This window comes from Prinia subflava, chromosome 3, assembly GCF_021018805.1.
Source record: "Prinia subflava isolate CZ2003 ecotype Zambia chromosome 3, Cam_Psub_1.2, whole genome shotgun sequence".
Classification (NCBI taxonomy): Eukaryota; Metazoa; Chordata; class Aves; order Passeriformes; family Cisticolidae; genus Prinia; species Prinia subflava.
Window position 1 is genome coordinate 45,942,930 of NC_086249.1, and position 24,861 is coordinate 45,967,790.

Sequence of the window (24,861 nt, forward strand, 5' to 3'; positions counted from 1 at the left end):
GCCCTGTTGGGTGCCAGTGTGACTGTCCCAGCCTACTGGTGTGCAACCCTGTCCCTTACTAGAAGCAAACAACTGGTCAGCACTGAAATCATGAATTTCCCATGTTTGGATGGGATGGGGGCTGAGGCCTCAGGGGGAAGGAATCAAGTTCTCTTCCCCAGTGCAGGCACAGACCAAACGTTGCCAGCCCCCACAGCAATGCTCTGTAGTGGCCACAGGCACATCGCTAATGGAAACAACCTCTCCGGTGGCTGCTCAGGAGGGTGGCAGGGAGCCAAGGCCCCAAGTGTGCAGAACCAAAAAGTTCTGGCTACTGCTCTTTGACCCCCAAAATTCAGACTTCGTCTCAGGACCATCTGCTCTGTCAGATAAGGAAGTCATCTTCCTTGACCCACTACTTTTGAGCAGCCCACTCCCACCCGAGCCGGCTCAAGTGGTGAGTTTAGTTCTTTGCTCCTCGGTCCCCTTGTACATGTGCTGAAGAGGATCAGCTCCCAGGGGAAGCTGTAGGGTTGGTCCCACGGGCATGAAGGGAAAGGGCACCCACAGCACACTGCATGGTGAAAGGCTGGGTTACAGGAGATGCAGGATGCTCTCCCACTTGGCCCCCCCCTCAGAGAGCTTAGCATTAACATCCTTCACTCTGCACAGGCTCTTTGCAGCTGAAAGATCCAGAGAGGTCACCCACTTAGGTGGCCAGAAAGCAAAGAGGAGCTCCTTCAGTCTAAAAACATTCAGCTCATGAGCCTGCTCTCCAATAATCAGTGTTGCAATACTTTTGGCAATCACTTTCGCATTGGTATCACTCCTTGCATTTCGTTATCTTCTACCTGCATGAAATACTGAAACGCAAAGGAATCAGTGCTCACAGCAAGCAGTCACATCAGCATTTCAGACCAACTTTTCCCTTAGCAGGGTGGTAACAGTCACTTTGCAATAAAAACAAAGCTCCTTTCCTCGAGCTCACAATGCCCATCTGTATATCAGGTCCCTGTAAGCAGGTTTGCCTCAGCTGACAGCATGTGATGGATCCCAGTCTGACCAGCAGGGTTGCACACCAAACACAGCACCTTGAAGGACACGGCTTCCACACTGCAGCTGAGGAACTGGAAATTTGGGAAATGCTTGCGCAAGTGTGAGCAACCAGCTTGCTTTGGCTCCCAGCCAGACACCTGGGCTGGTGCAGAGGGGATGGCCAAGAGCAGCCTAGGCACAGGGACCAGGGGCAATCCAAGAGAGGGAACACGAGGGGTCTCTTGGGTTTCCAGGCTCCAGCTGATGGCAATATCCACAGCTTAGTGGCATGGTTGGCCACCACTGAAAGGGACCAACTGATTCTTTTGTCTTTTTGCTCTATTTAGAGGTCTTTATAACAAAGACCGGACCTGCTCCACATACTAGCTTTGGTTTTAGGGCTCAGTGAGGATGAAAATGCAGAAGAGTGGGAGAAAACATTTGTGGACAGAGCTGGATCTACCTGCAGTCACCAAGTTTGCTCCAGCAGCACAGACTTTTTCTCCTTTTCACACCCACATCACTTCGTCAGTACTAAATATGCAGTTTGAGAAAAGGAATATTAAGTTTTGCTTGGAAAATACGTGGACCAGTGTAAAATTTTCCTGCAGGCATCACTGTTGTCCAAAATCTGGCCAGGCATTCACCTCATTAACAAGATACAATCCAAAAGGGGCAGATCCCTAGAAGAGGCTGCAAGCAACCAGGAAGTTCTAGTCACACATCACTGCCCCATACCCCTCAGAATCCAAATTCCACAGGGAAGGAGAGCTTTTACTTTGGTAGTTCATTCAAATGACATTGTGAAAGCCAGAGGCTGAAGGGAAGCTTCATGCTGACATTACAGGGGACAAACCACAAGCTTCTGCATGATGTGTTTTACACCACCAAGGGCCAGAAGAGCACTACAGGGTAATGAGAAACTCTAGACAGATGAGGCTGTGAGTAACCAGACAAGAACAGTCATCAAACACAGGAACTAATACTTGTGTTTTCTGCCACCAGCTCCCAAGCTCTTAGTAAAAGCCAACTTAGTTAAATATATTCTTGTATTACAGTTGTGGTTTCTTGCTCCTAACGAAACTGCAAGGAAAGAGGCCATTTAGTCACACAAGACTGCTTGTCAGTAAAGAAAATACAAATTTACTTTTATTATAACCATAAAGAGGCATTAATTTAACAATTAGCTGTACATTCAGCACCCAGATATATGTCTGTGCCAAATAAACTCTCTTCTCTTACTGCTAAAAAAAGAACATTTCTCAGCAATGCACAACCTCTGCTTACAGGATGTTTATTGTCTCTGTATTACAGTAATCTTGACAGACAAGCCTCAGGATACAGAATAAAGCTTTACTTTTGGACCAAAATAGGAGGCAACATTTTTATTTAAAAAAATTAAAAACAGCAAGTTTCTAGTCAGATAATATAAAGCATCTTAAATTAATCTTTTGAAAGTATTTGCACTATTTGTAAACGTAACTATCTGAAACTGTACATGTTTAAACAAATGTTCATTTAGCAAACAGGCTGTATAAACTGATTGCTCTTCTAATCCTTCCACCAGCTGTCCTAGAGCTGTTTGGGTACTCTTAAGAGAGAAAAAGACCCCAAGCACAAGAGTGACTACTGCCATGGTTTATCCTTCACATCTCTTCTGTACAATGCCTGTATTAAGTCAGTCATAACTCTGTACAGTGACCATGCAGTCCTTCTGAAAAACTTTATAAAAAACAAATATACATATATTACAATGCACTGGACATTATTTTACAGCCTGTATTTCTACATAAGTAAAGGGAGAGGGCAAGTTTTTCTCCTTGTTAGTTCCTTTACTTAATTTTTAAGGAGTCATGTAAGGTCCTATAAGTACCATTTATGTATCTCAGCACCACTGCTGTAACACTTCTTGTGGTAGCTTTCAATCCTACCATCTTACACTCCAGCCTTGTTATTTATAACAGGACAATTGTTAAATCAAAATACCACCGATGTGCAAGGAAATCTCTCCGTATTCCAAAGTACAGAACAGGCTTTATAAATAAGTTAAAAATCTGTCACGTCACCCACTACGTTTTCATTCTGTAGTGCTGCACAATGAAGATTTACACACTGAGACACCCTTAAGTGCTCATTCCATTAAAGGTCAGGCATTTAGCAGCCACCTTTCCACACTAATGTCCAATTAATGCTCACTCAACAATGCTGTTTACCAGTTACCGAGTACTTATCCACCTTTTCAATGTAGATTTGACAGCCTTGCACATCGAGTTTCAGGCGTCCCCACACCCCCTAATTAGCACTTTCTTCCCGGCACAAAGGCTGTGCAAGTTCTAGACCCTGTTCCCACTTTAAACAATGTGACACCATCATTCGATCTTGGGAAAGGCAAAAATACCGACTCTGCCCTAAAATTAGGTAACTGAAAACCTCAATGCTAAGCACTGCTGTAAAACATCTGGAAACATGCAGTTCCCTCAGAAACAACAGAAATTACGTTGCACAGCTTTCCATTGCAAATCCCAAGAATCTGAGACTCTTCACACGGAGAAAGGCTAGAGTATGACACGTCAGGTCAGACCTCACCGCTCCCAATCACAAGAGTGTAAGAAAGACAACCCATCCAGTGTTTCAAGAAACACTTCACATGTGGGAAATTAAGTTTCTCCAAGCAAGAACCTCTAACTTACTCTCAAGCATGTGGTGGATTACCAGGATTTTCAGGGAAGTTAAAAACTCAGAACATGCCTGCTTAAGTCAAATTGTCATACCAATGTGGTCATCTCCCAAGTGTCACAAATACCTATTCTTGCTCTCAATTGATTTTCTGCACTGTATTTCCAGTGTCTTTGAAAGTGTGACTTTCCATTGCATATATCAGCTCATTAAGGGAAAGCAAGAATGGTTTTTATAGTAAACAAAAACAAACAGAAAAGCTTTTCAATTTTGAAAATATCTGGAAAAGGCAGTAATTGAGCTTCCATAGGAGTGATCACCAAAGGGGTTTTGTTTCATTTTCTTCTGCCCACTGCTCAAGCCAATGAACAGGAAGACCTTTACCAAACCAACAAACCTGTTCATTCTGGGTTTCTTCCCTAAAACAGGGTTAAGCAGCCTGGATGGTTTTGATGCAGACTGGACTGCACAGTGGGATCCTTTGTTTACTTCAAGCAAATGTCTCTGCATTCCCTTCACTGCCTGGCATTTGGCTGAAGCTTATTCCAAACAGCCTCACTGTTGGGCTACTTGGACATGGACAATAGTAAGTTCACCTGAAAGACAAAATGAAAGCCTACATTAGACAGAGTAGCCAAGTTTCAGAATCAGCATGTCATAACCTATAAACAGGATTCCTAGGAAGCACATTAATCAGAAGACAGTTACAAAACAACAGCCAAAATTTCCAGTCAAATGCCTACTCACAGGCTTTTTAAAATGCAACTGTTGACCATGCTGACCACTCATTTCAGCAGTCACAAACTACTGTGATAAACTTCCTAAGATAGCTTCATGTGTTGTCAACAAATTCCAAAACCCAGGCACACTGGCAAAAAAAATGTTACCCTTCACCTCAAATATCTGAAACACATTTGGGATCCTTCACAGTACTTGTTCCCCACAGATTACAACATGGTTTCCCACACACTTGAGTTTGTAGGATAAGTGATCCTAATGTTAAGCAGATAAACAGTTGGAGGAAGCCATCTCTTCCAGGATAGCCCCACCTCCTTATGGTGCATCGCTCCCACCCAGCGCTCCAGGACAGTTATCACACATTCCTGTGGCCACACACACTGCAGGCAACATCCTCTAATCCATAAACTAGATTACCTGTTTAAATACTGGCATCCTGTGATAATCAAGATTCCACCCACATTCCCTAGACTACTAAGGTCGAAGTGACATTTTTAAAAGCGTACTTGGTTTCTGACAGAGAATCCTAATACAGGGAATTCTTAACCCAAATTTATCTCTGAGACTAAAGACCATGTAGGGTTACAGTTCCATAAACATCTGCACATTTTCTCAATACAATTCACTTTAAATCACTCTAGCAATTCATTTTCGTGCTTCCTAAATGTAAAAGTTGCTGCTTTCTGTGTTTGTCAAAAGAAAGACTGCCTTCAAATGCACAGCTTTTTTAAAGTCATATTCACTGGCTTTGACACCTTTGCAAGAAGACAATGCCAGGAAATGGCAAGGCTCTTCTACAGTGCTGTACAACTCAATCCCCAGCAACATCAATCACCACCTTGGTTTAAGAAAATCTATCAAACATTCATTAAAAAAACCCCTACCAAACAAAGTCCCCTCCTAGCTGAGAGTCTTAACATCAGATAAAGACCAAAGAATTTAATCATCCAGGATTAAGGGAGGTAAGAAATAAATAATGATTCTGAACACTGGAAGTATGAAAAATGAAAAAATTGTTTATAAAAGCCAATCACATGAAAGAACAACTGATAAAATAGGGAACTTCAGTATATACCTGTTCCATTGAAGGACAAGCTATGATCTGGAGGTCTTCATTACTGAATTCTTCCTTTAACAGAGCATGGAGTTTTTGGAACATTTGCTGAACGTTATTCTTTTAAAGGAAAGAAGAAAAAACCAATATTAAAAACCACAACACCCATCTTAAACATGAACCACAACAAACACAATGTACATGGACGTTACCAGGCTGGGAGAAGCAGTCAAGCTTCAAGAACTTTTCTAAAACAAGCCCCAAACAAGGAATCCACAGTGGTTGTGAGATAAAAACTTCAGCCAAGATGTGCTGAAGTGAAACATGGAGTCCTGAAGACTTAACCCATAAGCTTAAAACTCAAGCTTGCCTCTTCTGGTGGTTTACAGCAGGTTTTCCACTGCACCTCTATCATCCTCTCTGCCTCTGGTGCTCCTGCCCATGCATAAGTGACAAAAATCAACTGGTTTAGTGTGGGACAGTTAATTTTCCTGATGGTAGCTCATTTGGTGCCAAGTGGAAGATGTACACAGTAAAGAGCAGCAGCTACTTCCCTGTAGTACGTGTGTATTGTGTAGCACAAGCAAGAGCAGTACAGATGTCTGGATTCGGCGTTTTTAAACTGAAAATACCACCATGAAACATCTACAGGAAAACATGGCAGCAATACTCACCCTGACTGGCTTAAACAGAATTAATTCTGTATCTTTATTGGACAAGTATAAGGACATGCTTCGTAAAGTTGATGGCAACTTTGTTTTTATGGTCTTGTAAGTGGAAGAGACCAAATCGTTGATCTTTGCTGAAAGTAAAAGAAAATATGTTTAATAGGCTAAAATGGAGTTCTGCTCACTGAAACCTACACTCCCAAAAATCACCTCTGCTCTCCTAGGGAGGATCATTACCACAGGTTTGAGTGGAAGGGAGAGAGGGGTGCTGGGCTGTGCAGTGTCAAACCCATCACAGGACCAGAGCCTGCCAGACACTGCTTCCTTTCCCTGCAGAAAATGCACTCACCCCATCTCTGAAAGCTACCACATCCTCCTAGGGTTTCTGAAATCACAGCCCTCTAATAGCAATGAAGTTCTACATAGGCTCCCTTCCAGAAAACTTACCTGGAAAAGAAACTGCTGGGCAACAGTGCTAGTAAAGAGAACAGAATATCACAAATTCTCCTGACTGATCACAGGCCATGTCTGTGAGAGGAAAGGCTGCACAGATATCTGGATTTTGAATTAATCAGGCAGGAATTTTCTGTCAGACAAAAACCTTCTTTCTTTATTGCTAGGAATTTTAATGATTTTACAAGATCGTTGCTTAAAGGCCAGGGAAAAATACATTTTGTAGTTGTAAAGTACTGAAGTTAATATCCTATGTGGGTTTTCCCCTCCCAGAACTTCAACTTCTTCCACATCTGAATTTTCTGCCTAGTCCCACTTCCCAGACAAATGACTCCAGGAAACAGCAGAAGCTCTGCTTTGGTCTGCTTCTATACCCATAATTATCTCCAAACAAACACTAAAAATACTTCTGAAGAAGTGGAAGATGTTAAGTGGAAGCTCAAGTTAGCCCTTGAGAGTGTCTGACCCACAGAGCAGCACTGAATTATGTATGAACATGGCTGGCTTTGCATCTTAAAAATATGATGCAACAGAAGGTTCCAATGAATGATTTGGAATGATCAGATTTTTTCACCCAGAAACACAACTTTGTAATGTGAAGAGCAGAACAACCAAGGAGCATCTAAAACTGCTCCAAATGTTCCTATGAAGCACTCACATTTGAATTTTTAAAAAAGAGTAAAACAAACCCAGATTCCATTTTTGCACAGTGGCAGGAAAACTGAAAACAAAGTAAATACCAAATGTACAAACCATAAGGCATCAATGAGGATTCATTCTTTCCTACAAAAGCTTTATCATAACGTAATCAATTAATTCCTTAAGCACATACTGTATGTAGTTGTAGAAATGCTGTTTACATGCAAGAACAATCACAGCTTGAGAAATACTCAAGGCATGCATCTACTGCACCAATTAAATACATATTCTGAAGTTTGTGAGGTTTTTAGAGCTGGCTTAAGACATTTCAAATAGCACACAGGCTGAAATGGAAGGTAGGATTTGCAAGAAAAAGACAGTTATTACATGTAGAATTTTTCAAATCAATCACAGTCTCTCAGACCAAGTTATTCTGACCATCTCTTTAGATTCCTAATAGTAACATGAATCTAAACCAAAGTAAATACCTGGTTGTGCCCAAGGTTGCTGTGAAAGGCTGTAATTGGGACCCCCTTGAGTGGCCATTGTTTTTAAAGCAGCTACCTAAAACAAGTAAAATCAACAAAATGATTTTCAGTTGAGTTAACAACAAAATGACCAAGTAAAAACTGCACAACTCTGAGATACCACAGCATACAGAATCTCCACTGCTCTGTCTCTTCTATGACCTGACTTAACAACACACAGGGGAAGCAGCTTGACAGAAATGCAATTCAAAATTACAACCGTGATCAATTCTTGAAAGTAAAATTCAAAATGGGATTAAATTTACGAAGATGCTTAGGCACCTAAGGATATAAAACCTCAAAAGAGACTTATCCTTAAGCAGCTTAGTCAAACTCCCCAGTATTCCTAATGAATCATTGAGATCACTCAGACAAGCTATCAATCTCACCAGTTACCCATATATATTTTAGGTACGCCACTGACTCCTATCCCAGCATGACAGGCACGAGTAAATTTAATACTGTAATCCTCTAAATTCTCAAAAAAACCTAGCAGCTGGGATATCTGCAGTCCATGCAATGCCGTAGCCCCAGTTTCTGAGAGGTCATGTCACTTATTCTCAGGATCTAAGGTTCAAAACAGATCCTGTTGCAAGGTTTTCTCAAGATACCTGGAAATCCTAACCTCCAGAGCAGGTTCTAGAAAGAAACGTAACAAGACATCCAATATTTTAAGACCTCCCTCAAGAACACACATGACCCAAGACTGTTTTTGAAAGCTTACAAAAGCACTCAAAGTAGTTCCTGTAAAAAGAAAAGCTCCTGCCAACCTTCACACACCTGTTACAATTCAAGGAAAAATTAAAGCTTCTTGATCAAAGAACACACGGGCTGCTTTCAAAAACTACATGTTCCTTTAACCCACTAATCTCAAAAATGCCTAGAAAATTGCCATTGGAACTTAAAGGAAAGCACATTATCTTCAGCTAATCACAGAGCACTAGCAGCTTGTCATATACCCAATTTAAATACCAATTCCCTCATCCTACCAGTACTTCAGTTAGGTTAACAAACATACAACACATTTGTACCTTTGTCATGAACTCCTCCAGCTGCTCTATAAACTGTTTGGTTTGCTGCTGAATAAACTGCTCACAAGCTGATTTCAGATGACGATCTACGTCTTTCTTGGAGTCGATATAATGTTCTCTGATTTCTGGAGTACCCTTGAACAGAGAATGACAATTCTCTTCTTTTTACTTGCCAGAGATCACCACACACTTAAATGACTCAACTTTTCTTAATGCAATAAGACTCTGCATTACCTCCAGTAAGAACTGTATCAAGGCGTTGTTGCTGTTTAGTCTAAAAAATCTTGAAACTGCCTTAGGATTCAGGATTTTAAATGCTGCATCTGTGAATCAAAAAAGTCACTCACACTGTAAGTCAATGCCACTCAGCTCCAGGAACTACAAACTCTAATCACTCATGTATGCACAGCAAATGGCCAAGCATGAATGGTTATGACTGTAACGTTAATGACTCCAGCACTGCTCGCAGTGGATGCACAAGTGCACGTGCACAGAAACACACAGGGCTTGGTTCACTACTTTTCAATGGCACCCATGGTACACCTGTACCTAACAGTTACACAGTCTAAACAGATAAATACATTACAAAAAAATAACAAGTTGCTGGTATTCACTGCAAGGCTATGAGCATGAAAACTGCGTGAGCTCTCCTCTTCTTGCTACTGCATCTCCAAGTGGAAGACTTTTACATAAGCTATTTAAGCATTTACAAACAATATGCAAAATTTTGCACACATTGCCTGGGAAAACCAACTACAGTTCCATGAAATAACTTCCAATTGGCACTTTTTCTGTCTGTGCTTAGCTGTTTTAGTTAGGACTAAACAACAAAACATCAAGGTTGATAAGCATTCATGTTTATGTTCTCTACAGAAGTCTCAAGAAGGAAAAGCAACAATGTCTGTAATTAACACAAGATACTGAAATTACACCTATAGTCTTAACAAGATGCTGAAATCTAGTCAAATTGGAAAAAAGGAAATTATTAGTTGCAGTATAGCTTTTTACCCTACTGTCAGCCATTTATCATCCTACACATCCAGCTGCTTTGTTTTTTTTCCTTTCAAAAGAAACTCTGCACTCTGTATAAAACAGGGGGAGAGAAAAAAGATATGAGTAAAATAAATGCTCTTTGAGGCATTAAATAAAGAAAGAATATCGAATATAGGTTTGTAGGTTTTGCACTGAACTAAGAATCTCCCCTCCTATGCAGTGAAAGGTGAACATAGAGCAAGATTATTTTTGTTCTCTGATTTTTTTACCAGTAATTTGAGAAATTCCAAAGATTTCCCAAATTCTTGATCAGAAAACTATAAGTTACTCCTTTTTCCCACCAAGTATTTCAGTTACATGAACATTAATATTATGCTACTACAAGGAAATTGAGCAAAAGCATGACCTTTACAGTAAGCACTACTGCTTCATCTGTAAATACCAAATTAAATCATAAACCTGTGTGCAGGAAGTTTGACTAGAACACAGCAAAACTATTAGCTGTGTTACTTTTCTTCTACAACTCATCCTAAATATAAAAGCCCTACTGGCTTATGCTACACCACAGTAAGAATTAAGCACAACACACATCTTTTCAACACCACTGCCACCACCACCCAATATAAAGGAAGTGTTTTCCATTACTTACCACTACCACCTGCAAAGCACTGGCTGGCACAAAAATTTATTCTGTTAAATGAAGGTGGAGAACAAACTTGTGTGTCAGCCAGGGCAAGACACCAAAAGGATGTATTTGCCCTTTAACCTCCAGTCAACTAGAAACCACTCAACAGGTAGGAGGTTTCATTGATGTTCAAATGCAACAAGTGAAATGGTTAGTGTAAGAAATGTTTGCTTCAGAGTTAAGACTGCAGCATATTAGCAGGAAAGAGAAGTTATTTCTTCAGCTTTCTCTTCTGGAATGGAAGGAAAGAAACTTGACATGCTTCTAATAATCTTCCCCATTATCCTTACAACTTGGAAAGTGCATGACAATTCAATTTTGTATTGAGAGATTTTTTTCCTGAATTTTACAAGGGAACAATAGTACAATTTCAAAAACTATGACCATGGCTACTACTTCTGTTTTCCTACGAGAGGCATGCTTGCTACATAATATCATAATACCAACACTGTTTATTGAACTTGCAAAATAAGAAATCCTTCTCAAAACAAAAACCTCACAGAAAGATCCAGGAAATCTTAATTTGCTCTTCCTAAGTTGACTACATATTGTTAAATTCACCAGCGAAGCAGCAGTAAGGAAAGATACTCCTTTAACAGGTCAGAAAAGAGGAAAGACATCTCTGTGCAATAGAAATGTAGATTACTTAGGTGTTCTTAAAAAAGACTGGATAAATGAGTTAGGTCAGCAGCAAAAGCAGGTAAAAGCATCTCATACAGAAATAAAGAATTTATTAGATACATCTTGAATTGCCCTGACTAGGAGAATGGTTTTGGTTTTTTTCAGAGAAGCTAGGAACAAAGCAAGAGATTAGAAAAAGCATACAGGTCATTGCAAGTGAACATAAAATAAACCCAAAATTTTTGCTGGCACAAAGGGAGGACAATCCCATCCCATTCTGTAGCCAGCAACTGTTTAGTACCTCTAGTTTTCTTAAGGTCCAGGGAAATTTCCTTAATGGTGAAATCAGTGTGGAAAGGAGCAATTTGTTCACGAAGAATCAGAAGGTGTTTTATTAAGAAAAGCTGTCCATCAACTTGGGTCTACAGCACAAGAGAAAGAACATGCATTACATGTAAAAAAAAAAACCCCAAACAATTAAATGACAAGCCAAGTTCCAACATTTCCACTTTTACTACTTAACAAGCTTTTTCCATTAGTCTGTAGTATCATTAACTACTCTGGGATCAACAAATCCCACTTCTGTACTATTCCTAATACACTGCACTACAGAAGCAGACTTTATTCCCATTTCTTAGAAGAATTAGATTACACAGCCATATAACTAAATGTCCTCATTAAGTAAAGATATCCACTATTTGAAAGATACAAATATATTCTTCTTCAGAGAGAGGAATTATTTAATGTAATTCATATAATTTACAGTTGAAAAACATGAGGTTGTAAATTTGTTTTCATCATTACAATGACTAAAAAAGCTTAATGCTCCTGTAATAACCTTGATTAACTGTGCTGTTCTGCAAAGATTTTACAATGCATTTTTCCCATGTCATTAAACACAAAGGTTAGTTAATTTCTAAACAGTACAGTAAAGATACAAAGAGTAAAAGAAGGCCAAGTTCAAACCACCACAATGATCAGTTTTGCACTGCTTGTTATTTTAGCTACATGCTTCATACTGCATGCTGGTTTTAATCTTTAAAGGTCATGGCTCATTGAGGTAAAAGGAGGAGGACTCTAGAATTCAAATTTGTTTTTGCAGGGTGGAGAACTTTCCTTGATATAATGTCGAATAAAACAATAAAGAAGAAATCAGATTTAAATCTGCAATTTCAACAAACAGAAATTTCACTAAATGTGAGTGGTGGAAAGGACTTGAGTTGGGTTTTTTTTGGTTTTTTTGTGGGTGGTGGTTTTTTGTTTTGTTTTGTTTTTTTTTTTTAATTCTTATATGCATCATTTCACCAGATAACATTAAATTAACATGCATAAAGAACAAAGTGATAAGAGATCCTAATTCTGGGCCAACCTGTTTAGGGTTTATTGCAGGACAAGTTTCATTCTCTGCAATACTTTTAAGTCAATGCTGGTCAACTACACAGTGCTGGAATTGGTATTTAACTACAGAATTCTGAATCAGTTACACATAGTTATCTGCTCAAGCTGCAGGGAAGTGTAGCTTGAATTTCTTTTTAAAGATGCTATGTTTAACAGATATTTTTTCAAAGGACACTCAGAAGAGATACTTTAAAACAGGTATTTCCAATCAAAACTAAGACCTTTTTCATGACTAAATATTTATTGTTAATAAAAATCCAACAATTTTAGCCTACTATGACTTTCTTTTTTTTAATTCACTTCCTGGCTGTTAGGAATTAGCAAATGACTACAGGATTTAAAGGAACTGTGCCAGGAAAAAGTTTACTCCAACTACTTAAACATAGCTGAAGTTTAAACGACTTGATGAATCTGCATTGAATTCTGAGCAACACATGAGATCAAACCTTTTGATAATAAAGTTCTGAGCAGAGAATACTGAAAACTTCTTCCCAGCGGACATAAATTAGAAAGCTTTTTGAAAATTCAAACAATGGAGTCAGAGAAAAAGAGAAAAAAGTAAGAAGCAGTGAAAATAAATATAGAGAACAAAGTCCTCCAGTAGAAATCTCTAGTTAGGCATCACTTCACTGAATTCCCATGAGTTACAGCAGCCTGTAAACACGATTGCTACAATCTGTATTCCACCTTTTCAGGCTGGCATGTGAATCATTATCTTTGCCCGCAATACATTAACCATAACTAAGAACTGGCAAATCCATCAAGTCTCCAGGGGCAGAGCAACATGCTTTGACTAAGATTTTAACGAAATTCTGAACTGCTGCTTCATGACTTCAGATATACAAGGGGCTGGGGGCTGTGGAAATCATACCCAAAGCACAGATTCTGACCTTGTTTTTGCTAATGGCATCAGCAGCTCCCAGCAGCGACTGGATACAGGCAGATAAGGCCTCTTGCGATAATCCCTGAAACACTGCCCTCTGCAGGAAAGAGGAAATCAGACCAACAAAAGAGGTGTTAGCAAAGCTTCGGCAGAATTTTCAGTTTGTGAGTGATGTGTTTATCAGCTTATAAAACTCCAGATTAACTAGCTACAAACATGTTGGCTAAATGCAGTGACACAGGATGGAGCATTCAGACACAAAAGCTTCTACAAGCTCTCAGGCTGGATGCAGGTACACACACAAGCACACCCTGCTCACCCTGCACCTCTGAATTGGCACCTGGGTTGGAGCATGGCCAGTGACACCTCCCACGTTCAGAGCCACCAGCATGACTGGTGTGTGCTGGGTAACCCGAGCAGACACTTTTTCGTGTCAGGGTGACTACCTGTGCGTGCAAGCTACATCTGCAATAGACACGAGATCACTGAGTGAGCTTAACCTCAGGCAGACTCAAATTACCTCACATTTGTGACAGCTTAGTAAACAAACATGACAGCTGCCACGGCCCAGGGGACACGGGACAAGCCCTTAAGTGGCAGCAATATGATCCCACGGCTGAGCCAGCCATATAGGAACACAGCCTGCCCCCCTAGCACAGCAACAGAGCACAGGAGAGTCCTGACTGCCCCAGACTTGCCAGCACCACTTCATTCATGTCTTCCCGACCTACAGGGTGCAGGCAAGGGGTACCAGTTCTGCTACAGTGTCTCAGGGGAAAACTAAATCAACCTCTGTGCAGACACACTGTAAAATGAGCCTTGCCAACAATGCAGAAAACTTCATTTACAAAGGTCTAGCTGAAAACAAGGGCAAATATTCATCTATCTTTAGAGGGATTGATATCTTAAGCTATAAAGCATTAATATTTTCCAGCTTCTTTTTTAGCAATAGCATCTTGGCAGGAATTTCATGTAACACCCATCAAAGATATTTTGATAACCATTAAATGTATCTAATAAAGATACAACATATGCAGAAAAGCAAAAACACTTGCATTAGTTTCCTCAGAGATTTATCAGCCTTACATGCTGTTAAGTGAGCAAAACAAAACAGATTCTAATGGGAAAGTCTTAAAATATGTGTTAAGTAAACACTGCTTTTGTTTGTGCTAGACATGAAGATTTTCACTTCACTTAAACTTTGGAAATGTGCTCCTACGTTTTGGAACATGAAGAGATGTGCCACAAAAAAAAAATTTCAGAATGTTTTCAAAATGCAAAAGAGTAGAGTCACCATTTTTAAGACCAGAGACATTACACAAACACATTTACCCAGTAATTTCAGGAACAAAATCATTCTCTGTAACTGACCCAGAACTTTCTATTTGCTCTTGTCCTATTCACTCCTCTGCTTTGGTGAGACCAGTATCTTGAACATCAGACACTAAATTATTTCTGCAACAGCCAAAGCAATGGATGAACAAATCAGTGCCATTTTTCTAATTCTACAAACATAAAAGTGTCTCGGAAATGATGACCTAATTTGTCAGTTCGCTTGTTTTACATAAAGATAGCAGCAGAAAGATCAAGAGGTTAGAGGCCAGTAATTGTCCATTCCTACTTTATATTAAAATATTTAAACATGGTGCCCTACACATCTAATAACTTCACCTAAAAAATTAGATAAAGAAATTTTTGCATACATCTATACATCTGTACAGTTTGGAGAGACACACTAGAGTCCTTCTGACAGTAGGATACCACATTCCATGCAGATCTGCAGGTGAAATCGTGCTCTGATGCCTGGGATTAAGGGATTCAGCTGAACCTGTTTAAAAGCAAAATACATACATGAAAAACTTACCCATCTGTCCTTTCAACCAAAGGAGACTGTAATATTGCATTTTATACTCTCTAGACAGAAATATTACACTTTATTTTACCCAAACAATTTAATTTTTTTTCCTTCTGAGCAGGTCAGTACTAGATTTCTGATGTGAATAGAGCACAAGCCTGTGAGAGACATGAATCTGTTTTCAGGGGTGGCCCAGCTCGACCTTTCTTAATGAGTTAGTTTTACAGGCATGTCTCCAATGACACTCCCACTCAGCTAAACAGCTGAAATGATCAAACAGTTATTGAAAAAAATAGCACAGGAGAAAAGAGGAAAAAGAAATGGTTAGAGATCATGGAATTACAGGAAATCTTAGGGGAATAAAAGGGAAAAAAATCTATTTTATTTCTTCAAGCTTTCCTTTCTGTTGGGGATAATCCTACAAGGAATACAAGAAACAAGTGATAAAGAGCTGAAAAAGATGCTGTTGACGGGGAAATAGCACGGTACCACTCTCAACAATTATAAAATAAAAGGAGAAATTCTCCATAGATCTTCAACAGTAATTTAAAAATTTGTAACACTCAAATGACTGGCATCAGAACAGCCACATTTTCTGAAATTTTAGTCCAGTTTGCTGTAATTTACAGACACATGGGTCACATGTTTAAAATGTCAAGGACTAAATTCTGAATTATTGTAAATACCTGTAATTTAAGAGATGTGCCTGACACACCAAATCACCTTTCTCATCTAACAAACAAAAGCATCCTCAATACACATCTTGATGGCAGGATACTTTTCAGTAGAGAATACAAAAGCTCAGGTTTACATAAAGTACAACAGATGCTGTTGGCTGCAAAAGTAGTTGCTTCACATAATGGACTGCAGAAGAAGCACAAAGGAATGGCACCAAAAGAACAAGATTAGGCTGTTTCTCATAAAAAATACAAAACTAAAACTTTGAGACAAAGTTCACCTCTCAAAATCCCTTATGAATTTGTGTAGGAAAATAACCCTTTAAGATACATGCAAGTTTCTCACAGGCGGTTCAAGTTAATGCTTACACTCCATAAGCTTTATGCATTAATTTGACAATATGAGATACATCTCATACCAGATTTAACTAAGCTGGAGGACTCGGGATCTTCTAGCCGGACATCTGAAAATGAAGCTTCAGATGGCGTTTTCTTCTGTTCCTCTTTCAAACTCTGTGCAATTTGCTGCAAAGAAAGATACACAATAATATTTTAATATCACATAACACTGCTTTGGTTACAACAGATAAAAGCATACTTAATTGCAAAAGAAATCAGCTACACTCAGCTCCCAGTGTTTCAAAGATATTTAGAAGAAATAGGCAGGTATTTCCAAAACAGTAGTGGAAATATTGCAATATGATAAAGATTCATAAATGTGTATCTGTGCAAAGCACTGTTCTTTCCATTTTGCCTCTTTTACTGATCTCTCAATAATGACCTTATAAAGCCACCTAGAAAGAAAAGTTGAAAATAGGGTAACCCAGTTCAACACTTACTTAGATTTTAAACAGATCATTTTTGATGGCTTTATTTCCGTAAATGGTATGTGCAGATGGCCCAAAAGTACTCTCTAGTTTATTCCCTGCAGGAGTTCAACCAAAAGCTTTCCCCTAACATTACTCAACATTTCCACACTTCAACCTTTTCCACTACTTGGTCTGCTTCAAAGCAACAAGAGGCAGCAAGAATGGGCTAAGACCTGCATTAATATTTGAGCAGAAAAGTACAAGAAACACTTCTGCCCTGTGCTTTTAACATTTTAATAATTCATTTGCTAAGACAGAAGGTCTCCCTAAATAGCAAGGTTTCGAGGTTTAAAAGCAATCAAGAAGCAAAATGAATCTCAAACCAGGCAAAAACTGAAGTCTTATGAGGACATATGAAGAGCAGCATAATTTCTCAATTTGGAATGAACTTTCTCTTCCTTAACTGAAATGCCATAGGACCTTTGTTAGAAAATAATGTCTCATACAGACCAAACAGCAGAATCACTTGCCTAAAAATACTTATTAGTTCTTAAACTTTCAGTACAAAGAGCATGTACTCAACAAACTCACTAGCTTCAGGGTTTTAAACCCTATGAATATCCCACAACACTGCCAAAGTACAAACTGTAGCACGATAGAAGCTTTAGACGTGTATAAAGACAATATCAGAGCAACATGAGTTCACTACTGATAATTCTCTCATCGTGTTTTGTCTGTTTGCAGGCAATAATTGAGCACAGTAAGGTACAGTTACACAACATTAATTTCTTTCAGCCCACAGCAAAATACATACATCTTACGTAGGTAGGTATGTAGGTAGAGGGAAGAGAGACAGACAGACAGATAGATAGACAGACAGAAAAATTCTGTATTTTTTGTAAGTAATGTTTTGATTCTGAAGTCAAACAGCAGCTTCTCTACCAACTAGTCAGCTGGAAATAAGTCCTACAATTTTCTATGCACCACCAGCTATTCTGGCAGCAGGGTGGAAAGCGGAATACAGCAATAAAATTTGGATCTTCCCAGTCCATGTTGGAAAGGCCATTGTCAGAGACCTCAGTCCTCTGACAGCCTGGGTCTCCCATTATAAAGTGAATAGCAATAGTTATTTGGATGGGGATTTTTACTATGCTTTACTGCTTCCATGCAGTCTTCGTGCAGTTGCAGCTTGTTCTAGTCAAAAACTCCTTAAGGGTTACTCATTGGGCATTTATTTATTTCTGAGAGTTGTTTCATTCTGAAACTTTCATCAACATAGTATTAACCTTTTAAAGAAAGTAGAATTAGTTTGATCCATTTCAACAGGAACATTGACTCAAAAGGCTTGGGATGACTAAAAAAATGGCTAATACCAATAAGAACTTGAAAAAGGCTTCTAGAAGCCGTTGCTAACATGCCAAATTATCTAAAGCCAGTCCCCTCTCACACTGCCTGGCCACAGGGTCCACACATGCCTACCAAAAGCTAGCTGACCAGTAATTCTGAAAACAAACTTGCAGCTAACTGGGACTGTCAAAATCATCTCTTCAATTCCAGCTCAACTAGAAAATACATTGAGTCTTATGAATGTAAATAAAAATTCAGAACCTTCAAGTTTTGATACAACTGTTCTGTTAACTGTGAGAACTATTGCCATTGTCACTAAGTTTGACATAAAATGCTGATATCTAGTTTAGGATCATCATTTAATCAGCAGGTATCAAATTAAACACTAAATACACCTAAGAACAGGAAAACGCAAGCTGCAAAGCACCATACTGCACAACTGCATACGCTGCATGTATGAATTCATGGACAGTGAAGAAGCTGAGGCTGCACCTCCATCATTTCCAGCTTGTCAGGATAGGCGAGATCGCCCGGCGCAGGCTTGTAGCCGGTGATGTCGGTCTGAATGTAAATATGCGTCCTATAGACAAGGCGCTCCTGCACATCCTCCAACATCTGCTTGACACCAGCTGCAAAGGCACCCAGTTGTTCAGCTGACAAAGGTAAGAAAAGGCACAAACTTGTTAATTACAAAACAACTTGGAAGTATCACATATAGGACCATAAAAACCTGGCTTGCTGCAGATAGAGTCAGGCTATTTATGGAACAGTGGCATGCAGACAAATTTGTGACAAACAAGGAATTTACTGAACCCCATGCTGCACTTGCTTTGGCTCCCCAGATTTTCATTAGGCTATGAAAATGCAACCTCACACTGATGACATCAGATACCTTGTTAGAATTAAGGGTTCTAATTATTTCAGACCAGGGTACATTAAGTGGAATTTTGGTGAGAACAACAAAGCAAGGTGGTTCTATCACAGCCAGTACCCACAGTGTGACTGTTGGGAGTTGATAAAAACAGATGAATCAAAGCAGTTCACATCCAACTTAAGAATTATTGTATCAGCCCAAATTTAAGTAGTAGGAAGACACTTATGATAAGCCAAAAGATTAAGTCAGCAAGTCTTTGTTCATTCCCAACAGTGTTACAATTATACTTCCAGGAAAGTGAACAATTCTTCATGATTATTGGCACAGCTTCAGCGACAAAGAGCTACACTGGGCGATATACCAGCTACCAAGGATGATTTCTATTTATTGCTTGGTGCAATTAAGACTGTGAGAGGATTCCATTATGCACTGGTTATACTATGAAATGAGACTCCAGGTTGGCTCACTCCTATGAGACTTTGAGCTCTGCATACTTACAAAACTCCAAAATCTACAGTGCTACTTAATTCCTCTGCTGAAGCTACAATTTCTAGTCTGGGAAACATGACATTAAGAAAAATTGGAAAAAAACCCCAGTTTGCATTCCTTTGTTTTATCATCATTATGCAGAAAGCTCTACATGGATGATGCATTAGCAGGGCCAAGTGAAGCAATTTGTTCATTTGGAAAGTTAATTTAAATCAACCCTGGTGCATGCATACGCACTGGGTTGATGCTTGCTAGCATTTGTACAATCTGGAGAAAACATGACTAACATCAGTACATCACTTTAAACGATGCTATGCACAGACCCAAAGATACAGACCTTCACTATGAATAAAAAAGCATAATTAACTTTACACAAACACGTCAAAGATGAGGTTAGGTTAAGATCCACTAGAAAGAAATAAGCATCTAGAATTTCTGACCATGCAATTAAATAATTTCATCAGTTCAGAAGACACTTAAAACAATCGTCTTCAATCTATGAGTTACCATTGTTCTGTACATGATCCTCAAGCATCTCGTTTTTGAGAATCCCACAGAGTTCAGAAAGTGTCTCTAAATGAATGACATGGATGATCATTGGCCTCAGGACATCATACAATGAAAGACACAACTTCTCCAAGAGTTCACTATGAAGGAAAAATAAAACAAAGCAAAACACTTTCAGGATCCCCCAAAAGCAAAACAAAATTTTATCACAAACATAGAATATTTTGTGGCAAAGATATTTGAAAGGAGGGTGAGAAAACAAATGTCAGAAGACTTTACACAAGACTGTTTAAAACACAAACCCACTATTTCCTACAAAGTAGGAAAGGTTTTCCTTTTAAAAGATGTGGCATACCAACTGCTTAAAAATCATGTTACAGCTTCTAATTAATTTTAAAACAAAGTTATAAAAACCCAAATAAACCAAACAAAAAACCTACACACACCAACCAACAACTCAACCTCTCACAAAGGGAAGATGTTGCAAACTCATTTACTGGGCTTCTGTGTGAAAAAATGCTCCTGCTGAGCTCAGAATCATAACCCAAATTTTCCCTTGAGAAAAGGCTCATCTGATTCCAAGTACTCAACAGTGTATTAGAACCAGGAGCACACAAAAACAGATGCAGGAGGAGAGCTTGGTAATGTTTTCTGAAATAGCTACCAACACCTCAGAGCACACTTTCCAATCTAACTGAAGTTACAACATCAGTGCAGTGACACACCAGAAATCCCACTTCAATTTATCTTTTTCTTTCATGTTCAAAGTGATGCATGTCTTGGTTAAGACATCAACAGCACTCACTCTAGACATTTTTGCCATTCTCAATGCTTTCTTTACTTATTACATATTAGGCACTAATGCTATTGCCAGTAGCTGAAAACTCAAGTAATTTCCCAGTTAGAGCTGGAAATACAAACATCAAGAACATTCACATCACAATGTAATCACAGTGTGATAAAGATTTTGAGTTTGTTGCACCATTTGTTTTTTCTAATTCACGAAGAATGTCTGTCAATAGGACAAGAACACTTCAGTTCCTCACACCGGGAACAAAAATGCTCGTGAAAGAATACTCAGAAGAAACACTTTGAATGCCTCTTCCTTTGCATCCTATAGCACTATAAGCAACTTGATAAAACAGTAACTCTCCATGTTAAAAGCAGGAACAAAAGAGAAAGCTTCACCAGCCTTATTATTAAATACAATACTCAATCTCAGGTCTCTAGTCTTGTGTAGAATTTTGGTAAATTCTTATCTCTACATAGACACCTGGCTGTAATGTCTTCAGAGCATCTTAGCACTGCAGAAAAGAAAATGATGCTATATATTACACTAAGAGAAACCTAATAAAGTAGGTACTATTTGAAACATTTTTCTTAAAATATTTTATTTATAAAATATTTTGCCTAAAAATTTAGGCAAAAAAAGGGGAAGCAAGTTCTTAGGAAATGAGATAATTACATTCCATCAAAATTAAAAAAAAAAAATCAGAAGTCTATTCTCATTCTTGGTGTGAATAGCAGTAGTGGCAAAATTTCTGGCTGAACAACATTTTACACTGATTTCAATTAGGGATGTTTACTCCAGGATATGGACTGAGATAGCTAAGCTGATTCTTAGGCAAATTTACTTCAGTCACCTCAAGTTTTGAGCATGCCCCACACAAGGCCACAATTCCTCAGAAAAGACTAGGTCTACCCTAGCACTGTGGTTTATCACTAGTGAGGCTTTATGCAGTTTTGGTTTTCCTTTACTTTGAAGGATAGGGAGGATAGTGGGCTGTCTTTTTTTCAGATTACACACTTGTTCAACTCAAGCTACACTCAATTTAACACACTGCAACACTCAAAGCCAGTGTCTCAGTTATATTAATAGGAATACACTTTAGTTAGGAACTTTATAGCAAGGAAACATGACCTACCCAAATTTCAAAATCAAGTACCACTACTAAAACACACCAGAAAACTGGAGGAGGGGATTAATCTATTCAATTGCTTTACTATTACAGGTCTGTTGTAAAAAACAATACTTTTACAATTCAATTACTGTGTGAAGCAACAACCTGTCCCTCTTTTAAGTTTAGGAAGAGGAGATGGGGACACTGTTCTTGTCAGGCATCCACTGCCCTGCCTTCTGTTCAGCCCAAACATAGGCAATATGCAAATATTTACTGACAGTAAGGGCAGCTCATTAAATCCTTCCAGAAAAATAGCTGGAGTTCATCAGCCTAATTTCAAACCAAAGCAAATGAAAGCACTTGTGCAACAGGCTGTGCAAAGGAGACTGTACAAAAACAGCTGAGAGCTATAGACTTCTATAGCTATTTTCAAGAACCCAAGTATCTTTAACTTTCAGACTACCTACAGAGCATTTGCAAAGGTTATTTATGGAGAATGGGAACTATCAGCTTTGCTTGAAGAAACAAGAAAACACAAGAACAGCAAATCCTGATGCTTAAAGTGATTAAGCTGGTTTTTTTTATCTTGCTAGTTCTTACCAGGCCACTCGAACACAGCTCTGTTTGCCATATAATATTGTCTGCAACATCACAACAACAAAATACAACATGCAGTAAAACAAAACCAGCATGTACCACCTACTCCAGTTTTGGTGTTGGTTTTGTGAAGAACTCATTGTAAAGCTGGTGTTCATCCTGGCATACATGGACCATAAAGGCACAACCACTTCGTACCTGTATTCACAGAAACACAAACACTTGATTATTAGATTCTTTTCCTTGCATCAGTATCACAAGAGATATTACAGGTATTATTACTATATATTATATATTATCTATTGTGTTGATTATTACAGTTATGATTAAACTGAAGCTTTGTAAAATTCAAAAGTAATAAGATGACTCTAAGACTATGGGCTGAAAAGATGTTACTAGCCAAATAAAAGCTCACTGTACAACTTCTGTCCCTTTTTTGTTTCTGAAATTTAAGTAACCACATTTTTATCCTACCCCCTCTGTGAGGTTTGTAACAGGGTGGAGCTTTTACAGAAACAAAACACGTATGGCTTGAAAATATTAATAGAAAGTTAATGACTTAAACTCACAGACAACAGTAACAATTCTGCATGTAAATGACTGAATTAAGTGAGTTCATTTTACCTGAGGGAAAAGGGATTAAAACATAACAAAATCCACACAACACATGACTACTTTACCCACCAGAGCACAATGATCTCTGTTATTCTGACTGGTTAATTCTGTAACAGTGCTAGCGATACTTGGACCCAGCAAAAGCTCCCGCTGGTCGAGGTAACATTGATGGATTTCATTGAGAACTTGCTGATACCTAGCCAAGAAATTAAAACAGTAACTGCATCCTCAAGATCATTTTCTGGCACACATTAAATGCATTCTAACATCCCCTTTAGGTCTATGTAATTTCAATTTTTAAAACTTTCTTTTAAACAAATAATGTATTTAACAGTACTTAAACAAATATTTTCAGAATTTAAAACTGTTGAAGATAAAAATTATGTAGACATACTCACTCTGGCATTTTTTCAGATCTTTGCTCAACTTGTTCAATAAGAGTCTACTCAAAAAAAAGAGAAAGAATTATTATCACTAAATTACTTTTTTGTAGTAATTGGGAAAGAGTTTGTAGTATTTTTCCATGGATACAATATGCAATCTTTGGACATTCACAGTTGCACAATATGCAATCCCTTTATTTACATTAATAAATTCAAGCCTCATTTTCCTAACTTCCTTTTTAAAAGTCAGTTACCAGCTACTTACTCTGACTTTGGGAGCAGCTGCTCTGAATTTCACATAGAACAGTGTGAAGGCATTGTCAGAATTTGGCACAGCTGAAGGATCCTGAAAGAAAAGATGAGTAATTAGTTAAAAAGCAAAATACTATATTTGGCTTCCAGTATATAATGGCTGAGATAATGAGGTTCTAAAACAGGGTATTGGTTCTCTATGCTTATGCTTCCAGTGGAACAGCTCTTTGCCACTTCCCACCAACAAAGGCGTGCTGGTTTCAGAGCTCAAAGTCAGATGGAAGAACAAAACCCAACCCAGAAGTTTCATCCAACAGCCTCTACAGGGAAAGAACATTTTCAGTAATTATTACATTCTCCATTAGAGATAATTTTCTCTTGACCTGCCAGAGTAATATTGACTGTTGGTCCTTAATATGCAGTACTAAAATGGAACAAATTTCTCTGTCCCCAGGCAGAGAAGCTAAGTTTCAGCTTGTATTCAAGTTCCAACCAGAATATTAAGTCTTGAGGCAGCTCCCCCTACAGCTCCCCAGCCCAGCAGGGCAGACAGCCTGAACTTAGACAAATGCTAGCACTAACAAAGCAGAGCAGAGACTCAATTTACAGACCAAGCTTTCTTCCCCTTATCCCTACATTATTCACAAAGCTTTCCTCCCCTTATCCCTACTGAAGCGAGAGAGAAGAGGTGGTCTTCTTTAGAAACACGATGGGGACAGGAAATCCACCATCCTCACCTCCTATTTTCATCCCTGTGAGCAATCTCATCATTCTTCTACAAACATACATCAAAACCTCCACTCATATGTGTGCATCACCAACAAACATCCAGATTTCAGTCCCTTTCCAGTCCTAACAGTCTTGTTCTGTTGCAATAGGAAAACTCAACACTTGATCACTACTAAAAAACATTGGTCCAGTTGTGCACTTCTAGCAGAAGGAGCCATTTGATTTTTCAAAGTATACAAAACGTCCAAAAAACTTCCATGTAAATGGGAAGGAAAAGATCATCCAACGACAAAAGGCGTATCCTTCCGGACTTAAAACTCCTAAGCAGCAATTCAGATCCAGAAATTAGGTTATACACATCTTTCTGTAGATGATCTCTATCAGAGATGTTCAATTTTGTTTAAATTCAGCTCAGTCAGGGCAATCCACTGGATTGCCCTAACTTG

At 38.7% G+C, this 24,861-nt stretch overlaps 1 protein-coding gene across 1 annotated transcript in view; it reads right to left on the reverse strand.

Moving 5' to 3' along the window:
* Window positions 1–2,141: 2,141 nt before the first annotated feature.
* Window positions 2,142–24,861, reverse strand: part of COG3 (component of oligomeric golgi complex 3) — a 30,983-nt gene continuing 8,263 nt past the window's right edge. Inside the window, exons 8-23 of the mRNA XM_063392129.1 lie at window positions 23,700–23,780; window positions 23,450–23,493; window positions 23,121–23,247; window positions 22,543–22,634; window positions 19,939–20,078; window positions 18,561–18,721; window positions 16,332–16,437; window positions 15,084–15,208; window positions 13,388–13,477; window positions 11,401–11,521; window positions 9,035–9,123; window positions 8,801–8,935; window positions 7,731–7,806; window positions 6,157–6,284; window positions 5,504–5,602; window positions 2,142–4,286 (exon numbers count right to left, since the gene is read on the reverse strand). Coding sequence (XP_063248199.1) covers window positions 4,257–4,286; window positions 5,504–5,602; window positions 6,157–6,284; window positions 7,731–7,806; window positions 8,801–8,935; window positions 9,035–9,123; window positions 11,401–11,521; window positions 13,388–13,477; window positions 15,084–15,208; window positions 16,332–16,437; window positions 18,561–18,721; window positions 19,939–20,078; window positions 22,543–22,634; window positions 23,121–23,247; window positions 23,450–23,493; window positions 23,700–23,780 — 1,644 coding nt within the window. The 3' untranslated portion in view covers window positions 2,142–4,256. The remainder of the gene's footprint in view (window positions 4,287–5,503; window positions 5,603–6,156; window positions 6,285–7,730; window positions 7,807–8,800; window positions 8,936–9,034; window positions 9,124–11,400; window positions 11,522–13,387; window positions 13,478–15,083; window positions 15,209–16,331; window positions 16,438–18,560; window positions 18,722–19,938; window positions 20,079–22,542; window positions 22,635–23,120; window positions 23,248–23,449; window positions 23,494–23,699; window positions 23,781–24,861) is intronic.